The following is a 25634-nucleotide window of genomic DNA, read 5'->3' as shown; positions in this document are numbered from 1 at the left end:
TCCTTAGTGGAGGTGTAGCCTCTCTACCTTTCATTCCCAGTGAAGGAGGCATGGTCTGTGTCTACCTGTCCCAGTAAAGCAGATGTGTCCCCTAAGCTGGCCTCAGTGAAGGAGGTTTGACCTCTACACCCAGAAGAGGCATGGTCTCTGTATCAGTCCCAGAGAAGAAGGTGTGGCCTCTGTATCAGTCCCACAGAAGAAGGTGTGGCCTCTGTATTAGTCCCCAAGGTGAAGGTGTGGCCTCTGTATCAGTCCCAGAGAAGAAGGTGTGGACTCTGTCAGTCAGTCCTAGTGAAGGGGGTGTGACCTTTGTGCCTGTCTCAGTGAAGGAGGCGTGGCCTCTGTAACAGTCAGTCGCAGTAAAGGGGGTTTGGTTTCTGTAGTGGTCAGTCTCACTATAGAAGGCATGTCCTCGCACTCCTCAAAATAATTTCCGATTAAAATTCATGCTTGATTCAGTCATTGGTTCACTAATCAAAACGTTAAGAATTTATGAAGTTGTGCATCGTATAATCTTAAGAGAGAACAGATCGATGTCAAACATAAGTACATTTACACAACAGAACAAATCTTTTAGAGCAAAAATAACTTTCAAAATATGATTGAAAAAGGAAAGAAAAAAAAAAAAAAAAAGACAAAACATACTACAGGTTATAATTAGACATCTCCTACAATGGTGTGTTTAAAGTGTAGGATTTTGCAGCGTTAATCATTAACCTGGTCAAACCTCCTATATAATAAAAAGGAAAATCAGACACGCAAGTATCCATCATAATCAATGATATGTTCGAGAAGGGTACTAAACACCAAAGGAATATTCTGGAACAGATGTCTTTAGTTAAACTTGCTGTTGTGGCGTTGGATGTTGACAAAGTGCCTTATTTGTAAAATACTTCCATCTGTTTGGCCTATATTGTAGATCAATACAGTGCTGAACCTCAATGCGCCGTTATCCTTGAATTGAAACCACTATTAACAGCATAATCCTGACAGGCTTCTTTATTGCTGTCAAGGTTGTGCTGGGGTTTTTTTTGGGGTTTTTTTTTTTTTTTTTTTTTGGATTATTGTTGTCGCACTTGATGAATGATGGCAGCGTATAAAAGTTAGCTGCAATACTCGTTCGAGCGCTCTGACATTTTAGGGAGCCCTCTCAGCGTCATAAAGGTGCCGGGGAGATGGATGAGGGAGAGGGAGTGGAGCAGGAAAGAGTAATGAGGCAGAAACGAGGAGAGAAGGGGATAGAGGAAGGAAGGAAGGAAGGAGGGAAAGCGTGAGATAATTAGGTTGGGAAAGATGAGATGAACAAGAACTCACTCGAGGGACGACGAGAGGGAGCGACTTAAAAGTGTACATCTTCAAAAAAAAAAACTGTACTTGTAAAGAGTGTGTTAGTGCTTATGGTAAGCGTGCTACTCCAGGACGTATGGCAGCCTCGGTAACATGTTTACATGACATCATAATCACGGTGTTGAGGGATTCTCAATTGTGATTGGTCAGAAGTTGTTCATTCGTTTGATATACGAGCAGGTTTGTTTTGAACGTTCTAGTACGTTATAGTTTCTGTAATAATCTAAGAACTACATGGTGAAGTTTTCAGTAGTGTCAGTGCGTAGTAACATGAAAAGCTACATGTGACTATGCTGTTGAGGTAACGACTGTTTTTTTTTTTTTTTTTTTAAACTGCCGTAACGTAAGTGATAAGAGGGAGTAAATTGTTTCACACGACATCCACAGCATAAAATGTAACTATAGACGGATAAAATGTTCAGTACTGTACAAAAGTTTTGTGACAAAATGCAGTAAAGTGAGGATGCTTTCAAAAAAAGTACGCATTATAATTGTTGGTATTTATCAATGAACGTCATACAAACTGTGTAAACTTCAACCTAATCATTATTTGGTGTGACCACTTGGGGTTCCCCCCCAGTCTGATGAGCATCAACAACACTTTTTCTGAGATCCTCAAAAATCCTTCTTGTTCATGCCATGATGCACTTCCACAAACATCTGTTAATGGGTGTACCAGGGGTCCCGCTGGTTTCTGTCACGGTTTAGTTGATGTCAGCACGAGGTGTCTTTCATCTGCTCCACTGAGTTTCCTTGGCCAACCGCTGCCGCCCCGTTTCTTTTTGTTTCTGCAGAAGAGTTTGGGCAGCACATCTGGAAACACCTGCCTGCCTTGAAATTTCTGCCTGCGAGAGATCTTGCTGATGAAGTAAGGCCACCTTGGGTCTTGTTGCTGTTCTCAGTCTTACCATAGTTTATTATTATTATTATTATTATTATTATTATTATTATTACTACTTTAGATCTTCAGCAACCTCACCATGTTAGCAGATCATGGCTGTTCCTCACCCAGTTTTATTCCACCTACACAGCTGTTTCTGTCTCAGGTAATGATTGTGTTTCAATCTACAAATTCTATTATTGATCCTTAGCACCTGTTTGGTATAACTGTTTAATCATGCACTGGACTAACAGCCTACAAATCCATGACTGTGTGCAAGCGTACCTAGGAGAACTGATCTACTTTTAAAGACCAAGAGTGGTCACGGCAAATATCGAGATTTTTCTTCTGTTTACACACTTTCTACCTTGTCAATTGATTAATATAAACTGCTTGTGTTTCTATTTCTGAAAGCATACCCATTTTAAGTGCCTAAAACTTTTGCACAGAACTGTACGCCGTTATTTTCGAAATAATTCAAATGTAACCACGCCACTCCACTGTCGATTATTTTCCTACCACAGCACATCCCTAGAACTATTATTTATTTCACAGTGCCAAGTAGAGTACCGGTATATCGCTAAATTTAGTCTGACACCATCAACGACGACATGACGGAGGGATTAATATCAAAAGAAGAACGAGAAGTAAACCAGGAAGTGAATCGCTGAATTAAATCTGAACTGCGCTCTGGACTTTTAAACCATAAAACAATTAGGAAAACGAAAAAAATTCCGTATACATTATTGTTGTTTGTGTATATTGCTATATATTTTTTCGTAGACAGAATTTATGATCCTCCTCTCTGTGAAATGGAGAAAATGAGGCAGGATAGAGAGGAGGTGAAGGAAAAAAAAAAAAAACAGATGTGCCTAAATCCCCGGAGATGCTGGAGTTTATTCAGTGGCTCTGTAGGTATCTGACTTACAAAGGCAAAGATAGAGGACGTCTCCTCAGTAGAGCACAGCAAGAGTGTGTGTCTTTTACAGAGAGGGTGTGTGGAACAGTTCTCCGCTGGTGAGTCTGCGTATAAGCTCTTTCCACAGTAGATCTCGCTCCATCTTTGCTCCCTTCATCATGCCTCGGTTCTCCTGAGCACGCCGAGACAGGTACGGGATCACCTCGTTCACCGGGCCGTACGGTACGTACTTGTACACCGGGAAGCCTGCCTGACCTATAACCCCACACACACACACAACAAGATAAATAAACCTGTAGAAACCTGTAGCTTTTAGTTGACTGAATGTTCATTTGGAAAGGTTTTGGACAGGGTCAGGAGCAATGTGTGTTTAATCCGGCTTTAGAAGGAAACGTCCTCCCTGAAACACATTTAAATATGTTCATATTGAAATATTTGTGCTGTGTTTGGTGATTCCGGTGCTAATTTGTTGGTTGGTGCTGTATTTGTGTTAGTTAGAGGTTGTGTGACGTCACAGGACGACATTATTATTATTGCTAGCGTGGTTACAATGGCATTTAATAATAGGAAGAGAAAAAAAAATTGTTTTAATCTCCAAAGCGACCAGGTTTCGCTCTTAAACCCATAAACACAAAAGAGCAGGAGCTTCTATTCTTCTTCTTCTTCTTCTTCTTCTTCTTATTATTATTATTATTATTATTAGGAAATGTTCACCCGATATTAATGAGGGGTTGGTGCAAACCCTGGACTCAAATTTGCAGCTAGACTCTAGAGAGAGAGAGAGAGAGAGATACAGAGAGAGAAAGAGAGAGAGAGAGAAAGGCAAAGAGAAAGAGAGAGAGACACAGAGACAAAGAGAGAGAAAGAGAGAGAGCGCGAGAGGGACAGAGACAGCAAGAGAGCGAGAGAGACAAAGAGAAAGAGAGAACGTGAGACAGAGAGCGAGACAAAGAGAGCGCGAGAGAGAGACAGAGAGAAAGAGAGAGCGAGAGACAGAGAGAGAGAGACAAAGAGAGCGCGAGAGAGAGAGACAGAGAGAAAGAGAGAGCGAGAGACAGAGAGAGAGACAAAGAGAGCGCGAGAGACAGAGAGAAAGAGAGAGCGAGAGACAGAGAGAGAGACAAAGAGAGAAAGAGAGAGAGAGAGACATAGAGAAAGAGAGAGCGAGAGAAAGAGAAAGAGACAAAGAGAAAGAGAGCGCGAGAGACAGAGAGAGACAGAGAGAAAGAGAGAGCGAGAGACAGAGAGAGAGACAAAGAGAGAGAGACAGAGAGAAAGAGAGAGCGAGAGACAGAGAGAGAGACAAAGAGAGCGCGAGAGACAGAGAGAGACAGAGAGAAAGAGAGAGCGAGAGACAGAGGGAGAGAGAGAGACAGAGAGAAAGAAAGAGTGTGAGACACAGAGAGAGAGAGAGACTCAACTCAGCTAATTAGCGATTTGCAAGATGAAGAGCGGTGGCTTTGGCGGTATTAGCATGAACGTTGAAGCTTTGGAAGCGGCTCTGTGTGTTCAGAGTGTACAGATGAGTGTACCGAGGTGAGAGAGCTAGACAGACTAAAGGACTAAAGCTCCGCCGCATCCAGTGCATCCCACTGCACCACTATCGGAGGTTTAAAAGTTAAAATTGGCCGATGAAAGACGTTTAAGGCCTGCAAACATCCAGAATAGATTAGATACAGTAATCCATAATCCAAATAATATGGACACTGCGTCTATGGTAAATTCAGACATTTAAATGAAAGGCTTAAAGCGGTAAATTTGCTAATTTTCTCCCACCATATTTAAGCACTTAGACAGCAGTTAGTACATCAAGCATGCTTCGTTTTGATCGTTGAAGATTCGATTTTTCTTGAACCGTCCCTTTAAAATTGATGACGGAAAGAGTGTGTGTGTGTGTGTGTGTGTGTGTGTGTGTATATATATACCTAACGGAAAGCTGATCTGGTCACACATGCCGAGCAGCTGACCGAAATACACCTTCCTGTCAGCTGGTACGAGTCCCATTTCATTCATCCTAGAATCAAAACAATCATGTAATATCATTAGAGAGCAAAAACAAACAGTAGTAGTAGATCATCACACGCGTTAACACTCGTGCCGGACTCACGAGACGTCGTCTGCTTTCGGAACGTAAATGATGCCCGTTTTAAAGCACGCAGGAGTCAGACGTTAGCGGGTTTTCGTAAACACTTCTGACTCTGCCGTCGACATGTGCTCTGGTAAATGGAGTGGAACCCTAAAGGAGTGATGGCGCCACGTTTAATAAGATTACTTGGCAGCTTTTTTTTTTCCTGCGGACTATAACTCCCTCACCGGGGACCATCAATCACCGGCCTTATTTTGGAAATTGTTTGATCTAATAGCTGCCGCGGGTGATGGATTGTCGGATCTGATTGCTAAGACTCGGGCTTAACTACTTCGCCCTGAGTGAGAGAGAGCACTAGAGAGGAGTGCAGGAGAGTGTGTGTGTGTGTGTGTGTGTGTGTGTGTGTGTGTGTGTGTGTGTGTGTGTGTGTGTGTAGTGTGGCGCATCATTCTGGACTGAGGTCAGGTCAACATTCCATTTATTATGCTTCCACTCTATTACAAATCTGGTGCTAAGTCAATCATGAGTGTGTGTGTGTCTGTGTGTGTGTGTGTGTGTGGGGGGGGGGGGGTGTCCTACCTATCAATATTGTGTGTAAAGGAAATGACTGCATACTCTTTGGGCCTGCTTGCTCCTGAATTTTCAAAAGAAAGGCCGTGGGGAAGCATGCACAGGTGCTTGTTATTACACTGCGTGTGTGTGTGTGTGTGTGTGTGTGTGTGTGTGTAAAACTCAGACCTGTCAAGGTCAAAAAAGAAATGAACAGTTGTATATAAGCCATGTCTAATAAAGGACTCCTTGAACGTGTATAACGTTTTTATCGTAGCCGAGCCATGACGTGGGCAGAGATATCTTTCTGTGTGTTGATCGAGATTAAAACGCGATTATAATGCTGTGCTTGCCTGGTGGCTACTGTACAACCGTGTACATACACACACCTACACACACACACACACACACACACACACTCCGGTGCTGTTTGAAAGCGTCCGTTGACGTCGTGCATATGCGCTGATGGATTTGATTTCTTTCTATCACGTTATATTTGACTATGACATTCTCTATTTACTCGGGCACGGTGGTATAGTGGTTAGCACGTTAGCGTCGCAGCTCCAGGGTTGTGAGGTTCGATTCCCATCTCTGTCCTGTGTGCGCATGTTCTCCCCGTGCTTCGGAGGTTTCCTCCGGGTACTCCGGTTTCCTTCCCCAGTCCAAACACACGCGTAGTAAGCCGATCGGCATCTCTAAATTGTCCGTAGTGTGTAAATGGGTGTGCGATTGTGCCCTGTGAAGGGGCTTCCAGGGGAGTCAGTTATCTGTCTAGACTCATGTGTCAGTTTGCTATACATTTTTTAATTGGGGGGGGGCAAACGAAGACCGCCTGAGTGATCATTCGTAACAGCGATTAAAACGCGGAATTCCTGCACAAGGAGGTTGGCAGGGCTGGGTCACGGATGTAATCACGCCTTAAAAAAATCTGTTAGTAATCTGACTGATCGTTCAATCAGAAAATAAAATAAAAAATAAAAAAACACTCATATATATATATATATATATATATATACACACACACACACACACACTTAGGTTGAACTGTTTGAGGCCAGCGAAATGAAATTCCTCTCTGATTTGAACGAGGTGTACGATCCTTTAAATTATCCATTAAACCCCGCATAAGACCGATAGCCATGTAAACCGTTCGTATCGGTTTACTTGCATTACCGAAAGCCGCGCATGTGTCACGAGCGTCTGCGTCCGAGAAAGCCGTGCTGTGAGGAACGCGGCTCGTTTTAGAGCTTTTAATCCCGTGTCAAATAACCGTCACGCTGGATCTGTGGCGGGGTGGGCGGGGATATCACAGGTGTCAAACGAGCGTCCTGTGGTAGATGTAGGAGGCGGATCAGCCCTGGTAAAAGGTCAGCGTGTTTAATATTGGTCAGAGATTTAGCGAGGATGCCGAATATTTGGTTTACCAAAAAAATAAATAAATAAGGGGGTAGCCTGTTGCCATGGAAACTGTGACACAAAATCAATGATGAGGGATGATAAAAAAAAAATAAAATAAAAAATAAATTGTGAAAAGTTGTTTGTTTCTCTGTAAAGGGAAAAAATAAATACAAACATCCCGCAGGTGAGCGTTATAGAAACAGCATGCTGAGCCTACGTGTCATTTAAAAGCTAATAGCTTGGACACATAATCCAGTTGTGCTTACGCTAACGATTTGTCCATCCCTGATATACCGAGGTGTGTATGAGAGCTTGCATTCCTACCTCTGGATCGTGTGTTTCACAGTGTCTATATTGTGTGACGCCACCATGACGCTAGCGTTCCCGTTCCTGTCGATCTCCTCCAGCACGTAGTCCAAACACCTGCAGAAACGTAGCACGTGTGGCAGTTTTACGTCTACGTACACGGTGACGTTTACAAGTTAACTCGCTCGTCAGTATCCTCTCTAATACATGACGTTTAAACGCGTTTCTTCATATCGAACACGTGCACGTGATCGTTTGTTTTATTATTATTTTTTTTAAAGATACGATATATGGGCAGAAACGATGTGAATATGACACCTGTGGTACATCCGGCTCGTGGATTCGTAGTCCGGGTTGATGGGATCTTCGTAGCCGACCTCCTGAGCTCGACTCCTCTCTTGGTGCATGTACGCCCCCCGTACCAGTTTAGCTCCGAAACACCAGCCTTCTCTCCTCGACAGCTCGATGTCTACACACACGTTCTCATAGGCTTCCTGCAAAGACAACCAGCTGTGCTCAGATTTAATACAACACCTGGTTTTTTCATACGCTTGGAACTAAATACTACGCCATAAATACCACAATTCAAAGCTGCATGAAGTGTGAGACAAGAGCTGTGGACAAAAACGGTGTACAGTTCCAGTAGAACAAGTGCGAGGATGCAAAGTGTTACTACACCGAAGCTAGAAAACAGTTATCGACTAATGAACCGCACGATTGCAGACGTCTAGACGCTCTGTTTTTATAGCGCTTTTTAACCTTAGCGGTTTAACTACAACTCGCTTTACACTGTGTTCTCATTCACGCATTCACACACACACACACACTGGCAGCAGAGCTACCATGCAAGGCTCTAGATTGCCATCGGGAACAACTTGGCGTTCAGTGTCTTGCCCAAAGACACTTTGGCATGTGGAGTCATGTGGAGTCACGTGGGCCGGGACTCAAACCACCAACCCTGTGATTAGTGGACAACCCGCTCTACCACCTGATCCACAGCCGCCCCGAAGGCACCCTGTGTACCATCGTGCTTGAACGTGTGCTTTTTAATGCGCGTGTGTGTGTGTGTGTGTGTGTGTGTGTGTCAGTGTGACTCGCCTTCAGGTAACACTGGTAGGTGTTGAAGATGACCGGTTTTTCTCGGTTAAATAAGCGCTGCATCTCCAAAGTCAGGCGGGAGATGGCGGGTTGGAAATACGTCTGTTCTGCATCCACCATCAGCCTCACGCTGTTCTCCACCGCATGCTACACACACACACACACAGAAAAATAAAATCAGCATTACACACTACTGAAGACACTTCAACACTAAAGCACTTTAAGCAGTAGAGTAAAATGTGTTCATAAATTCGATTATGAACTAACCCGGGGGCGTGAATGCGAACAGAACATGGCTTTTAACCACAAGCACTAACATTCACTGCTTGCTGATCCTCCCACTGCTATTTTATTATTTTAAAGTCATTTGTATTACCCTTTTAAAAGTAATTATTTAAAAAAACCTCATGTTTTCCCTAATTATCATTACACAATTATCATCAAGGTATTTTGATTATTGAGTATTTAATTGCTGTCATTGTAAACATTTTTCCTAATTACTGTCACATAATCACAAAGCAATTTATTTAATCATAAAATCCTTCAATTCACAGCAAATGAAAATATTTTGAAGGTAGAAGTTAACTATGCTAAGTTTATATATATATATATATATATATATATATATATATATATATATTTTATTTGACCAGAAATTAGAAATAGGCTTTAAAAAATATGTTTATAATATTATAATTTAAACTGTTTAAAATTTTTGTGTGAAAAATATCTGATATATTGCAAAAAATATCTGATATATTGCTCTTTTTTTCCCTTCATGTTTGTCAATTCTAATTTTTCAAATTGCACTTTTTAAAATATATATTTTTTTAAATAAATGTCTCAATCTGACTCGCATAAGCATTAAGTAAAGAGGTGAAGTGTGTTAATATATATCGACTCCCTGAAAGCCTGGAGACGAGCTCCGGGGTCAATTCCATTTCGGCTCATTCGGTTCAGTTTCAGGACTTTCAGGTCTTCTACAATTCATCTGCCACGGACTTTTACATTTTTAATCGTTTTTAAATAATTGATTTTCATCTTGTGAACTGAATTTAGCTCCAGTGCTGAACCGACTGCAGTCTTGTCTAGAGAAGCCACTCTGTATTTCTGAAGCAGAGTGGAGTCTAAAGCTGACCCCAATTTGATCCTTAAAGACAGTGCACCTTGAACCTTCTGGTGGAAGCCCGTCACTGTTTATAAACGTGACGCACAAGTTAAACATTACGCATTAACTTATCAGGTAAGAAGTCAGGATCTGAATGTTTAACTATCACCAGACCTGCTGACCCACAGCTAGCATGGATGAAGTGTGTATCTTTGAGGGGTGCTTTCCGCAAGACTCACTTTGGCAAGAACATCGAGTCTCTGAAGCATCCTCTTCATCTGCTTCTCCTCTTCCTCAGTGAATTTCTTCAGCAGATGCTCCAGGTGGCCTGTCTGTTCAATCGGGAAGAAGAAAAAACTGGTTCAGTATGAGGCTCTGAGTTGCATTTATTTAATAATGACAGCACAATGTAGCGTTCGGGATAAGTGGCCACGTTTGGGGAAAGCGGCCGATCGGGTCTTGGCCACGTTTGGGGAAAGCGGCCGATCGGGTCTTGGCCACGTTTGGGGAAAGCGACCAGTGGAGTCTTGGCTACATTTGGGGAAAGCGACCAGTGGAGTCTTGGCTACATTTGGGGAAAGCGACCAGTGGAGTCTTGGCCACGTTTGGGGAAAGTGACCAGTGGAGTCTTGGCTACATTTAGGTTAAGTGGACAATCAGGTATTAGCTATGTCTGGGGTGGTCGCAACTTACCTACATTTGGTGTATGTAACAATTGTATCCTGGCTACATTGGGGTAAAATGGTCAATCATGTCTTGACTACATTTATGGGACGTGACCACTAGTGTTTTGGCCACATTTAGGGGAGTATGGCTAATCATGCTACATTTAGGTGAAGTGACAGTGTGTACTGGCTATATCTGAGCTAAGTGACCAATCCTGTCTCGTCTACATTTAGGGTATGTAACAAAAGGTACACTGTTTTTTTGGGAAGGGTCTGTGTGTGTGTAATGATCGATCATGTCTTGGCTATGGGGGAAGTGTCCACTCATGTTTTGCCTACATCCCTGGTAAGTTGTGAACAGTTGTGTCAATTAAACTTTAACTAGCACTCTGGAACCAACAACAGCATTTGGCGTGAGGACTGAAGAGGCCTTGTTGTGGAATTGCTGCCAAACGCAGAGCTCTAAAACACAGCGATAAAACCTTAAAACTGAAATCCAGTGAAGAGAGGAAGATTCTGAGGAAGATTCTATCCCTGGCTGTGATTAGTGGGTGTCCTTTTTTATAAAAAAAGAAAAAGTAAAAAGGAAAGCATTTTTATGATGAATGAAAGATGTCAAGGTCTGCTTACTCATGCAGGGTTACGCAATGTAAAACGAGTTCTGTTACTCATTCAGACCCGAATACCTTACAAAGAAAAGTCGACCTTGTGTGAAACACACGTCACATGACCTTCATTCAAGGTCAATTTAATTCAGTAAACATTCAGTGAAGTGGATTTCCACTGCGATGCTTCATCTACCGACTACTATCCCATACAAAAAGTCCCAAGCCCTTTTTACGCTGTGTTGCTGTATTAATGTGGATGCGCCTAGAATTATTGGCACCCTTCATTAAAATCAGCAACGATGCCTTTAATTTTAACACATTCAATAAAAGGCAGTTTGAAATTAAATATCTAAGGGACGCTACAGTTTTATTTCCGGCGTGTTATATTTCTCAAGTAGTGCGTTGTTTGTTTGTTTTTTTGGGACCACTTCAACCTTGTTTTTCGCTTCTAGTGCTACGAACAGATTCTCACACCTGTTCTTTTTTAGATGCAAATGGAAAATCACAAATGTGCATACTGATGAAACTGGAAGACGGCTATTTCAATTTCAGAAATAAAAGAGGACAAAACCGGACACCCACCGCATCAGCAATTATATCGTATCAGTGTAATTACTTCAAATGCCTTATAACCGTCATATGGCTTCTCTAGGGTTTCTGAAGGCCGTTGGATCACGAAACAAAATCGATGATTCTCTTCATTTCTACCCCACTTAAGATATCGGTGTTTCTCGTACCTCGAGGTTGGGCACCATGAGAAGATCGGATATCTTGGTCCTCTCGTCGATCAGACTGTTCCAGTCCAGCATGTCGATGGTGCTGATGTGAGAAAGAAGGTAAACAGATACGCTGCAAGTTCTGAACAGCATTTTTGTTTGAAGCGCAATGTTTATTATTATTCGGTGCATCGGAAAAACAAACAAAAAAAAATGCTATAGATGATTTTTTTTATTGTCTTAGAACAAATGTAGCTCTAATCTAACAGGGAGAAATACTCCGGAATCTCTATAAAGCCAATCAGACACTTTCAGCACAGCGACCCTGATTATCATTTCATCATCGTCATCGTCAAAGTCAAAGATATCTACACGCCTGACGAGGCTAGATTATTAAAGGCTAATTTTAAATGCTCAGAATATATTTAATATGCAGGGGTATTTTTAACTAAGAAACTGACTAAAACAATCTTAAACTAATTAGCACACTTCTCGCTTTAGGTGTACTTGTTAGCGGTGCCTGAGCTCGTTAAAAACACTCTTAGGTGTGATGATGGATGCTTGAGATTTGGAGAGACGTTCTCACCCTGATGAGCACAGCTTCTCGTTCGTGAACCAGCCATGAATGTCGCCTTTGGCTCCCAACTTTGTCAGAAAAGTCTGTGAGAGAAAACTGTGTTTACGGATACACAAGCACGCCTTAGAAAAGCTTACCAGACACAGGCGATTCATTTGTATTTAAACATGCACTGCTAAACATGGATCAGGTTAAATGTTCAGAGAGAAATGTCTGATTTTGGTCTTTATTTACCATATTCCCTGGACTATACACTCACGGATTACGTTTACACGGACGGCGGTGATCTAATTATTAATCTTATTCTGAATAAGACAGTATTCTGATTAAGGTGTTTACATGAGTCGCTTTTAGAATACTCCTTTCATGTTCCTGTTTTACGTGTTACAGAACACAGATCGATTAACGGTACACGTCGTTACGTCCCCGCGCCACGCCGTCCCCTCCAGAATTTCACGTATCGACGTGAGAGAGTTTGTCTTCGTTATGGGACCGTATACAGTTTTGGGTGATTTTAATTTACGAAAGCTTCAAGTGCGGTTAATTATTTGTCATGCTGTACGTGCTAATAGATGACCGCTTGAAGCCGTGGGCTGCGTCCCAAACCGCATACTTACGTACTATATAGTAGCTGAGATACATGTATTTCACCTACTATATACTGTAGTAGGTAAGTACGCGGTTTGGGACGCAGCCGTGCTCTCCTGTTTGCCGTCAGACGGTCGAGCGCTGCCGTGTGTGTACGTGTCCTGTCGCAGAATGCGGTGAAAACTCTCACACGACGTTAATAGCGCGATTAAGGTGTGTACGTGTCTAACGCACGCCGATAATGCGACTAAAACAGGAATATTAAACACGTCTTAATTCCATTCGTGTTTACTTCGAGTATGACTTTAATCGGATTAAGGTCCTCGATAATCTCTGTTTACATGCTAGTTTCTTAATCAGAGTATCGTCTTAATCGGGGTAATATCGGATTATTGTTGTCCATGTAAACGTACCGAGTGTCTACTTTCTGGATGCATTCTCCTATATTCAGATCTGCACTCAGCATGAGCGGTGTCTATACCTGCAGCTGCTCGAGGTCCAGTTTCCGCTCCAGGACCTCGCGGCTGCCGTTCCCCTGCTGCGCCGCTAGGAAACTGAAGAAATGTTTCCACTTCACCAGCACCTCGGAAAATTGCAGCTAGATCACAGGAGAGAAGAGAAAAGGGGGAAGAAAAGAAAAAAAAAAAAAAAACAAGGACCCACAGATTTACCGACGTGAAAATCTTCCCAGGTAAAAAGTTTATTTATTTATTTATTTCTTTTTAAAACATACGGCGCTCCGTCTTACCAGGAACTGTGGGCGTCCCAGTGCGGTCATCTTAATGGCGGAGAAACCGTCCTCAGAACTTCCACCTGAGTGTATACGAGCGTAAAGCTGGTGTGGGTTTTTCCTACGGCATTTTCACGTCTATTTCATATTGTTAGCCCGAATTAGACATCAGAAAAAGCCCACCATGGGGAAGAGCAGAAATGGAACCCGATCGCGTAAAGCAAAATATCCGGATCCCCGGTCAACTTCACCAGGATAAAGCAAATATTGATGACGGATGAATGAAACCGGTACATGACTAATACACTATATATCCAAAAGTATGTGGAGGCCCCTCCTCATGATTGAGTTCAGGTGTTTCAGCTTCGAACATTGCTAACAGGTGTATAAAATCACTCACATTGCCATGCAAGCTCCGTAGTAAAGCATCGACGGTGAGTTTCCGGTTCTGAATGCCTCGGTGACTTTAAACATGGCACGGTCATAGGATGCCAGGCGAGGCATGCTCTCAAAATAGTGACAGAAAAAACGATAACAAACGGACAACTTTTTTACTTAATCGTACAGTCCGTGTCTCACCTGACGCCTTGATGCAGTTAAGAAAAGTTTCCATGTGCTGGTCACACTTGACTTCATCGGCGTAGAAATACGTGCGAGCGCTCGTTACGCCGTCCCTGCGATCACCGAACTTCCGATGGGCTGTGAACTTCCTCTCCCGAAGATCCTCGCCTAAAATCCCGAAACGGACACACGATCCACATGTAAACGCACCGTATATCTCAACCATACGAACCGAAATACTACACTGCGTTAAATATTAAGTAATCATCATGTTTGACCGATCGGTGATCTGCACTATTTTAAGCCCCGCCCACACATCCCAGTTTGACTAGCAACGATACCTAATCAAATACCCAAGTACTTAGTTAGGCTCTGGCTCACACAGAGGTCAAAATTCCAGCCGAACAGGCGGGATCTTGGGTAATTTCACGATCCGGGGGGGGGGAATAAATAAATAAATAAAAGTGCTGCAAAAGGCTTGACTTTAATTCAAAGATTCAACCATGAAATAGACTGGAGGGTCTCAATCACAATATGGTGTGTTTATTACTTTTGCGAGAAAGCAGCGTTGTGCTGTGGATCACGTCTCTCGCTCGCTCCGATTCACTTTCCCGCCTCCGCTCATCTTTTATTACAAGTTGTGTCAACAAACTACGGATGAACAGCTGTGAGTACAAAAGTATCTTCGCTCTTAGTATGCCTTAATCAATAGCACTGTATTGTGCGTGCGAGAGTACACATGCTTGTGTGTGTGTGTGTGTGTGTGTGTGTGTGTGTTTATCTTGGTGAGGCTCGGATGTTCCCACAAGGATAGTGCGGACGAGGATTGTGTAAGTTTAGGCACAGCATTAATTAGCTTCATTTAAATAACTATCATTGGAATAATCCTCACAAGGATATCAACATGTGTGTGTGCGTGTGTGTGTGTGTGTGTGTGTGCGCGCGCAGGTTTGTTTTTGTGAATCGTTAGGACCAAAATGTCCTGATGATCGAGGAAAACAATCCAGAAACACACACACACACACACACACACACACACACACACACACACACACACACACACACCACAGGCTACATTGTTGCGACCAGCAAAACAATCCTGAGCACATAAAGTGTTTTCTTCTCTGAAAGCTATGTGATTCTTTTTTTTTCGAAACTGAAAGGAAAAAACAATTTCTATGTGGTTACGGAAGTCAAGGTTAGAGTAAGATTTAGAATTAGGTGGGGGATAAAAAGAAATAGTCATTTAAAAAAAAAAAAAAAAAAAAAAAAAAAAAAAAACCCTCTTTGGGACATGCTGTGATTTAAAAAAATAACCAATAACGTCACGTGAAGTTAAGGGAACGTGACTGTTTCCTACAAAAGCACATCCGGACGTATTTTATTCCTCCTCTACCACATCGACGAACGACACGTCGTACTTTTCATCCGATTTTAATGACATTTAAAGTCGCGTCACATCCACGAAACTGGTCTGTCCCTGCTATTACTTATGCTCTAGCGGCTATAAACAGTCCCTCCCTCACACGCCTCTCTGTATTCCTGAGACGTTGATGAGACAAAATCAACTTGGATCACATGGAACAGCCCATGTGATCCATCTGGCACTCATTTTCTACAGGAAAAATCAACGAGGACATTTTTGATTTTAAAAAGCTGCACAACAGATAACAGTGTTCGATCTAAAGACGCCCGGTTCTCCCAGTGGAAGAAACAAAACAAACAAAAAAAAATCCATTCACTATACCACGTATCACGTTTTTATCTGTGTGGCACGTTTCAGTTTCTTGGATGTTCATGGCGATCCAAATCGACTGATGCTATCGAGAACAATTAGCAGATTGGAGGAAAAAAAAAAAAGCTTATTTAATAAAAAATATCCCCCTCTACTTTGCATCGGACTTCGTTCACACGATTACGCTCGGTAAATAAGAAGCGCTCTTCGTTTGGGATCTTAGTAAATCAGGACACATCCTTATCCTTAAACCCGTACGAATACTCGAGTAAGGTTGTATTATCACCTCATCTAGGTCTTATAAGGAGACATACTCACCAGGGTTTTCTTTTTCTGACACTGACACGCATGATCTGACAAAAGAAAACACACACACACACAAAAGAAAATAAGTACATCGTATTGCGGTGACCAAACAACTGACAATAGCACAAAACTTCATAGTGAGTTTTGGTGTGAATAATGGCCAATAATGGACTTTTGGATTGTGAAAGGATTGTGAAACGTTAATCGGTACTCTGGCAATCTAACACCTACTGCCCTAAACGATCAGTGCAGCCATTTCCACTGCGTTTCTAATTCACGGAGCTCACGGGCTTCATGCCAAGACCTAATACAGCACATTTTCCCTGACACTCACTGCCAATATTCTGAAACGTTCCAGAAAGTTTGACAACACAAAATGTATTATTCTTCTTCTTCTTTATTATTAAATCTAGTGAGGCAATCAGACCTATCTGGCGCCCTGCGGTCTACATTTTGCCGTGTGAAGATCTAACGCAGATCAATGTGGTGGAGACGATTGAGCGAAGATATCATTCTAATGCCATCTTTTGAGAAAATATTTGTACAAATAGCAGAATACATCACCCCCTGCCTCGCTTAACACCCCACTTCCCCTATGGGTGATTTCGTTTTGAAGCAGGGTTGTCAGGGTAACCAGTTTCTCACCTGTCTGATCACGCTGGTTTTCTATTTCCTCCTGCCCCGCTCTCATTCTCGTCCTTTTAAGAAAAAAGAGGGGGGAAAAAAAAAAACTCCTCCCGAACGTAAAAGCACTATTTCTACGCTTCCCCCGTTCAAACGAGTAAAAAAAAAAACCCCACAAGTCCACGATTGTATCGCGTGATCCCCCGATGACACGAGGTGCCGCGACCGATCGGGGTTGGTGGAAATACCCGGAGAGAAGACGGCGTCGGTGCTGCACGTTCGATCGGTTCATCAGTTACGTTTATCGTTGTGAAACGCCTGCGAGACAGGTCCGTTCCCGTCATCGCTTACGTTCTAGCAGCTACGAACACTCGATCGCTCGCCACGCTTCACTCGATGCTTTCTCTTGAAGGTGATAAAACCAAGAAACTTTGGATTGAAGTTCTGCCGCATGATCAAATAAATCTCCTTACAGAAAAATTCACCCCATCAACAATTCTACGTTTTTAATCAGTTGATCCATCAGGCTTCCATCGCGCGAGCGTCCTCGATACGTGTACGGAGTTACTATAGGAACGACACGTCGTATAAACCTGACGAAATTAAATCGACAGCTTCGGACCGATCGGATTCGAGAATTCGACAGTGCCGTGGAACTATAAACCGTGTTATTATAAACGAACACGACAAAACGTTTTAAAAGCCCTTAAAAGAGAAATGTTTCCATTTAATACGACCGAAGTGAGAATAGGATGAGTATATGGGAAAATACGTGAAGTGAGACTCGCATTATTGTCGTTCAGGATAACTGGAACATTGAGTAAACGTGATTTTCCGCTATGGTATCATTTAATACCAAAAGAACAAGCTCGAGTTTGTATTTGATATCACGCCATCATGATTTCTAATTACATGCATAATAGAGAATCATAAATCACGGGCCCAGAATTCATAATACTGCGAGGCAGGGGTGGAATTTCCGCCTCGTGTCAGAATGACCAACGTAAAAACGCCTGCGTACTGGATGCCAACTCATCCTCTGATACCACATCCTCCATCCTCTGGATATTGCACTCTTGGTAATGCTGAAAAGCTGAGCACTCACGTCCATGTAACATGGTTACCCAGTCTGCCGGGGTGGACAGTAATGCAATACTGACAGAGGCAGAGACTCTAAAACACACACACATGATGAACATAAATTAGCTTTTATTAGCCAATGGCCAGCTTGGATCTTCTGCGGTCGTAAAAAGCATTTCCAATAAACGCCCCGTTTCAAGCGGATGACGAGACGTGGGCACGGTGGTGGTGGAGCGCCTTCTACAGGTCTGCTCCGGTAATGCCGCACCATGACTTCACACAATGTCTAAATTCAGCTGTTCCTGCATATATCCCCCCCAAAATACATTTTCTCTCCCACGGCTTCTCAATCTCTCTTTTTTTTAATTATTTTTATTTGTACGCTGTCTGATTTCAGAAGACCTTAATTTGGAGAGGAAAAAAAAAAAAAGAAAGAAAAGAAATTAAGGCTGGAACGGGAATGTTATAACATTAACATACCATTACATTAAGACGCAATGTTAAGTATGATATGGCTCTGCGTTCTATATCGTTTTCTCGGCTCTTTAACCTTCAAGCGCTGTCAAATTCGATCGATGCAGAGATCTACTGGATAACGTTATACCGTCACAGTGAATGTAAGGAACAGCGCTGTGTGCCTGTATTAAATATACTACGTAAGGTGGCGCATTAAGCCGATTCATTCCTTCTGTAATGTGGGATAGTTCGAGGCAGGACACACATGCGTGAACACAGCAGCGTCATTATCAGGGTAAATCTTATCCTCGTGGGTCAAATCCCAAGCACGCCAATGCCACAAAAGGTATAATCCATAACACAGGAGCGAAAAACATAGGTCGAAATCAAGAAACATGAACAAAGTCCATGGCGCACATTTACAAAAGGGAGCGATTTGAGGGGAATGACGGAGGGAATTCATGAGACACGCATGCATTCATTCAAGAATTGCTTTGAGATCAAAGTTTGACTGCTGCTATGGAGAACGAGTAGCGGGTGCAAAAAAAAAAAAAAAAAAAAAACCTTTAAAAATATACCCCTACTACTTCTGCATCCGACTTCATTCATGCAAATGTTATTATTATTTTTATTGGTTTTGGAAATATGAATAAATGCTCTTCATTTGGGATCTTAGTGAATCAGGACCACGATGTGAACACACCCTTACAAATACTCGAATATATTATCACCTGTATGTACTGTGTATTTATTCATTCATTGGTCTAACTGGGATCCATGTAGAAATCCATCTTTAATACACAGGAATTGGACTAAATTGGATTAGAGAGCGTATATAATATACATACGTCCAACATAACACCAATTCATATTCAGCCACACAAAAAAAAAAAAAAAAAAAAAAAAAAAGTGACCCCCATAACCCCAAAATCTATTTATGCTGTCTTTTAGGGAAAGGAGTAAAGTTGAGGGTGGAGCTAATTTACAGGCCAGAAAAAAAAAAAAAAAAGTAAAACATTAAGAAACTAGGCATATCTGTTGCGTTGCAATATTATGGATGGATGAAGGTTTGTTTATGGTCACCTTAATATGATTTAATGATTACAAATCTAAGAAAAACAAACAAACAAACAAACAAAACTTACAGACTGCACCTTTAAATCTAAACACACCACATTTGGATTTCTTCCGACTGATCGGCAGGAAGAAGGAAAGAAAGTTGTACTAAATGAAAGCCGATACTGCAGATACGGATCACTCCTTCGTGCACACCATGTGATGGAATTTCTGAAGTGTGTGTGCGTAGTAAGCATGTTTCAGCCAATCGAGCACAATGGGCCTCGACTAGCCTGACCAATCGGGTGCCGGTTCTTTATTTACTCCTCCAGCTCTCCAGCTGTGAGTCCTAATTTGTAAGCCTGACTGTTTTCGTACCGAGGATAGTGTTACAGCTCGTGCGATAGCCTCAGATCATCCGTAACACATGCCTAGCACCCCTGCTCATCCCACTGCAGATCATCCATCTGCTCTTCCAGCCTTCTTGTTGTGTAATCCTGTTTGGGTGCACTCAAATACAATGAGGAATCTTCATAATGGCCCATAACTGCTGTCTGCTGCCATAAATGCTCCCCACCACCTCCACCACCCCACATATGATGTGAATTACCATACAATGAAGTGTTAGAACATTTGGAGGAGGAGGAGGAGTGTTTCTTAACACTAGAACAAACCGCACCCCGATTCTCAGCACAATCTTCACACCCTGGTTTCATTGTTGCTGAGATGCGAGTGCTACTCCAATATGAAGACTGTTCAGGGGAACTCCTGTGGGATGTTGGTGAATTATGTAAAGCTGTAAATCGGCGTATATCGCACCTGAACTGCTCATAAACCTTCTGTGTGCTGCAGGCTGCTACAAGAATGAAACTCGATCTCTCTGGCTCAAAGACCCAAGAAGAAGTGATGCAAGATGATGGACATGTGACTGAGATCACCGAGCGAAAAGGGGAAGTGTAGAATAGTTCAATAATTGTACTTCCTTACTATTTTTAAGTATAGTGGTGGGGGGTATGACAAAAATATCACATCATGATGGTAGTTCTACAATACACACTATGATATCTGTGATGTATAGGTTTGCTCGCAAACTGCCACAAAAACGTCTTTATGTTTCTCCATACGTGGGGGAAATGAACACTTTTTAGCAAAATGTCCATCCGTCCATCCATCTTCCATACCGTTTATCCTACACAGGGTCACGGGGAGCCTGGAGCCTATCCCAGGGAACTCTGGGTACAAGGTGGGGGACACCCTGGACAGGGTGCGAATCCATCGCAGGGCACAATCACACACATGCACACACTACAGACTATTTGGAAATGGTAAATCAGCCTACGGTGCATGTCTTTGGACTTGGGGGGAGGGGGGGTATGGTAGCCGAAGTACCCGAAGGAAACCCCCGAAGCATAGAGAGTACAAACCCACAACCCCGGAGGCAAACGTGCTAAGTATTAAGCCACCGCGCACCTCCCCCTACCCCACCACACCCCACCACCTTGCTGCTTTGTATTGTTAAATTATATATAATGAAGAAAATTGTTTTTCCACTGTTTAGGGCGTAAAAGCTGAGTCATACCTCAAGTAGCAGACAATCGTGTTTCAATTCACCCCAAATCAGTCGTGTCCTGCTGTGCTAGTCCCTTTTTATCCGTACCAGAGCATTTAAGTACGTTACGATTTAAGTAGATTGTGACCGCGAATAAAATGCACAGTCCCTATTGAGATTGAATCAAATATCCCACACTTTGAACTTAGCACAATCTACCGTGATGTCATGATTGTGAAAGCTGAAGTCGCATAGCGAAGTGTTGGGACACCGATGACGTAAATGTGCTGTTTGCTCAGTGGGCCACGGTGCTCGATGTTCGAGTGTTAGTGTTCATGATAAAAAAAATAATAAAGTCTGCTGCTGTCCTTCAAGTGTCATTTGTTCTGTACCTTTCACCCATTGGCCAACATTCAACAACCGGTCAGTTACTCGTCACGACGCGGTCTCAGTTTGAGCACCGAGTCTTGTTTACGAACTCTGTAGAACTGATATCAAGCTGTCTGTTCTGGAAAGTTCACTCAGAAGCTGAACTCAGAAATCCCATCATGACATGATTGTATCTGTTTCTCAGACACACCACATTCTGACACGAAATGTTGATGGAACCACAATACATCGTGCTAAAATGTATTAAAACAAAAAAAACTTTCTAATGCTATCCGTGGCCAAGATTAAACACATAAATACGACACGATTCGCTCATTAATAGTATCATCCTTTAAAAGTCCATGAAAAGTTCTGTTTTTTGCGAGTACTTTGGAGGAGACACGCCTCAATCACACACCGTTCGTCTCAAAAAATGACTTATTTTTATAGACACAGTGATAAACAACTCACAAAGTGAGTTTGCTTAGTGTGCCATCTGTAAACATGACGGATAAGTGCTTGGTCAGCTTGTCCTTCAAAGCATCCAGCACAAAGAACGAACAAAAACATTAGTGTTCTTCGATTAATTCGACAATTCAATCTTGAATTAAACGCGTGACGAAATGATTTATCTCACACACGCTGTGATGATTTCATGTTCAATTTAGTACAAACATAGCCAATATTATGTAAAATAACAGAATGTGCCGGATCAAGTGCTGTTTTATAGGCTGGCATATAATGAGACCATACTGTTAAATAGGAAATTGGCTAGGTGCTACTGAAAAACTCGTCTCATCGTTAAGGTTGAGGCTCTGGGTTACTGATCAGAAGGTCGGCGGTTCAAGCCCCAGCACTGCCAAGCTGTCACTGTAGGGCACCCTTGAGCATGGCCCTTAACCCTCTCTGCTCCAGGGGCGCCGTATCATGGCTGACCCTGTGCTCTGACTCAAACTTCCTGATACGCTGGGATATACGAAGAAAAGAATTTCACTCTGCTCTAACGTATACGTGACAAATAAAGGCTTCTAAATCTATAACACTGACTATAGAGTTCACTGTTTGAGTAGGAAAATGTACATCACAGTTAGCCGGCTAGCTAGTTACTAATAAAAGACGAACACGGAGGCGTCCATGTTTTTTCCCCCCAACATTATATCTCGAGGTCGAAAACGACGTCATTCCGAGCACCAACTTATTACTTCCAAGGTAAGTCGAATGCAACATGATTTGAATGGGAAGCCCTGAAAATCAACTCAGGCTTGTGCATAACTCGATTCTGAACACATGGAACTGTCCCTGAATGAATACATTAATGAAACTATTGGACACAATAAAATCACTGACTCCATTTCTTTTGTCTCAGCCTCTTCCTTCGTGAGGTCTTCCTCCACGCTGTAGTCCAGCACGGCTCCCACTCCGAAGGCCCTGTTCTTCTGAATCAGCGGTTTGATGGACTGGTGATCCTCTCCAGCCACAAACTGACCGTAGAATGTCATTTTCATCAGCTTCTCAAACAGTGTCTGACCCATCAGCTTCTTACACAGGTCCATTATCTGTGAAGGAGGAATCATGAAACATTTAGGGACGGTACTGTATGGCCTGGTTTTTTAACAACAGAAGGTCACGATATTGGCTTAAATGTTCTACTACACATTCAAATCTATATTCATATGAAACAAAAATTAGAGGAGGAACAATGATCTTTGTTGGGTTGACAAATGCTTTCTGTCCTGGAAACACGTGCTTAAAGCACAGCCGGCCGTTTTCAATGTAATGAGACCCTTTAGCGCAACTATTCTATTCATCCATCCATTTTCTATACCGCTTATCCTACATAGGGTCGTGAACTCAGGTCACAGGGCGGGGGACACCCTGGACACATTCGGGCACACATTCACACACTATGGACAATTTGGAAATGCCAATCAGCAGGAAACCTGGACGAAACCCTTCTGATGCATGGGGAGAACATGCAAACCGCACACACGCAGGGTCGAGGCGGGATTTGAACTCCCGACCCCGGAGGTGCTAGACAAACATGCTAACCACTAATTCTTGCAGTATTTGCAGTACAGTCGAGCTACATTCCTAGCATGTGTCATGTGATTTACGTGCCCGGTCGAGCGTGGAAAATGTTTCTTTACTTGCAATGTGGGCAACATTGACATTAAGGATTGAAAACACTACGCGGGTAACTTCAGAAAAACGTTACGTGACAGGAAAATTTCGAGGTGATTTTCGAGCTCAGCAGCTCCAAATCCGTACGATACACCCCAAAGACAGAAATATTTGACTGTTCTATTCCTTCTTGTCTCGGTCCACGTGAGGTTCCTGTTTTTATGGTTTTGTTTTTGTTTTACAGCACGCCAAACAGCTTTCTGCGGTAATTCAACGCCGTGATTCACCTGACATTTCCATTCCTACTGGAACAATTATCTGGAACAGAGACAGAACCGCCATAAAGGCCCGTAGTTCCTAAGAGAAACACACAGGCGTGTAAAAGGAGCGCAGTCCTTTTTGTCTAGGAGAGTGGCAACAGGAGCAAAGTCATTCTGCAACATTTAACCTTTGCTTTGGTGTTGATAAACGTGTCAATCTGGACATGATTAGCACTTTTTGCTTTTAAACTATTCTTACTACTGATTCTTTTGTTACCTTGTTAAATAAGATTATATATATAAATAAACACATGATTATACCATATATTTATATGTTCTGTACTGCTTATCCTACACAAGGTCACGGGGAGCCTGGAGTCTATCCCAGGGAGCTCGGGGCGGGGGGGTACTCTGGACGGGGTGCCAATTCACTGTCGTGTTCACACACACAATTTAGAAATGCCATTCAGCCTACACAAGCATACAAAACATGTATTGTGGACCGGGGAAGGAAACCAGAGTACCCAGAGGACAACCCTGAAGCACAGGCACAGCATGCAAACTCTGCGCGCGCGCGCGCGCACACACACACACACACACACACACACACACACACACACACACACACACACAGGGTAGAGGCAGGATTCCAACACCCAGCCCTGGGGGTGTGAGGCAATACTGCATTATGCCACCTCGCCCCCCCCCCCCATATTACATAATAATATTTATTATTATATAATACAATTTTCTCTACTTAAGTTTCCTCACATATCCATATTATATAACATTATATAGTATAATAAATATTTTAGACATTCCAGTGCCAGGACATGGCACATGTTACACCCATATGTTATGAAGGAGAAATAAGGAGAACACTATCTAGTGTTTTTAAAGTTCCTCTTTACCTCCTTATTTTTATCCACCAGGAAGTCATAGGAGCAGAGTTTAAAGACGAGCAGACCTCTGAGCAGCTCCGCACTGCCTTTGCTCTTGTAGGCCTCTTTAGTCTGCTCAAAGTCAACCCGGATCTCACTGCCGGACCGCGCGTGCTCTTCGCCGCGGAAATGCACGAGCGCTTTGTGATGGAGCACGGTTTCCGCCCGGCTCGAGCGCGACATAGGCAGTCTTCTGAAGCGGCCGTTAAGCCCCGTCAGGAGGATACTTTTCCGGTAGGACATTACTCACCGAGGTGTGTGTTGATGCTAAAGTGAAAAAAAAAATGAAAAGGAAATAAATAAATAAATAAATGAACACACACACGAAACGCACGCCTCCCTGTGTCACTTGTCTCTGGCTTGTACAAGTTTGTAGCCCCGCCCTCTGTTTACACACCCCTCAGAGTAAAGTCGCGCTGATTGGTTCAAAATCCGTGACGCTAATGTTTTCTGACGTCACTCCACGTGTGGTGGAAGAATTCCATAACGGCTAAAATAAGAATGAATTTGCTCCAATCTGATATATTAGTGTTCATAACAAAGCGATTTAACAACATTACACGAGTGAGGCTTCCTCATCAAGTGTTTAATAATAATAATAATAATAATAATAATAATAATAATACATTTGAAAGAATAAAACAAGACAAAATCTTCATAATCATAACCTGAGCCTAATTAAATGTCCTGGAGCCCTGAAGGGGGCAGGGAAGAAAAACAGAAAGAAAAACTGACATCCTGTCACAACTGTTTGTTCAGTTTTTGTATGGCATATTAAATTATCCATTGTTTAAATCTAATAGTACACTATACGTACAAAAGTATGTGGACACCTACTGTAACCATCACACTCATATGTCCTTGTTGGACGTCCCATTAAAGATTTATTCCCCCCTTTGCTGTTATAATAACCTCCACTCTTCTAGATCTTGGAGATTGTGGCTGTGGGGATTCGTGTTCATTCATCTACAAGAGCATTAGTGAGATCAGGTACTGATCTG

At 42.5% G+C, this 25634-nt stretch overlaps 1 protein-coding gene across 1 annotated transcript in view; it reads right to left on the bottom strand.

Annotated features, from left to right (window-relative positions):
* The window catches only part of prodhb (proline dehydrogenase (oxidase) 1b), a 25541-nt gene extending 533 nt beyond the window's left edge, over nt 1-25008 (bottom strand). The window contains exons 1-14 of the mRNA XM_017452230.3: nt 24604-25008; nt 22659-22867; nt 16190-16224; nt 14155-14304; nt 13594-13658; nt 13327-13443; nt 12267-12340; nt 11702-11783; nt 9931-10023; nt 8584-8730; nt 7804-7979; nt 7504-7602; nt 5072-5160; nt 1-3401 (exon numbers count right to left, since the gene is read on the bottom strand). The exon at nt 1-3401 is cut by the window's left edge and continues 533 nt beyond it. Of these exons, the coding sequence (XP_017307719.1) occupies nt 3211-3401; nt 5072-5160; nt 7504-7602; nt 7804-7979; nt 8584-8730; nt 9931-10023; nt 11702-11783; nt 12267-12340; nt 13327-13443; nt 13594-13658; nt 14155-14304; nt 16190-16224; nt 22659-22867; nt 24604-24876 (1800 nt within the window). The 5' untranslated portion in view covers nt 24877-25008 and the 3' untranslated portion in view covers nt 1-3210. The remainder of the gene's footprint in view (nt 3402-5071; nt 5161-7503; nt 7603-7803; nt 7980-8583; nt 8731-9930; nt 10024-11701; nt 11784-12266; nt 12341-13326; nt 13444-13593; nt 13659-14154; nt 14305-16189; nt 16225-22658; nt 22868-24603) is intronic.
* Nucleotides 25009-25634: the final 626 nt, after the last annotated feature.

This window comes from Ictalurus punctatus, chromosome 22 (genome assembly GCF_001660625.3).
Source record: "Ictalurus punctatus breed USDA103 chromosome 22, Coco_2.0, whole genome shotgun sequence".
NCBI classification, from domain to species: Eukaryota; Metazoa; Chordata; class Actinopteri; order Siluriformes; family Ictaluridae; genus Ictalurus; species Ictalurus punctatus.
This window is presented reverse-complemented; position numbering and strand designations above follow the sequence as displayed.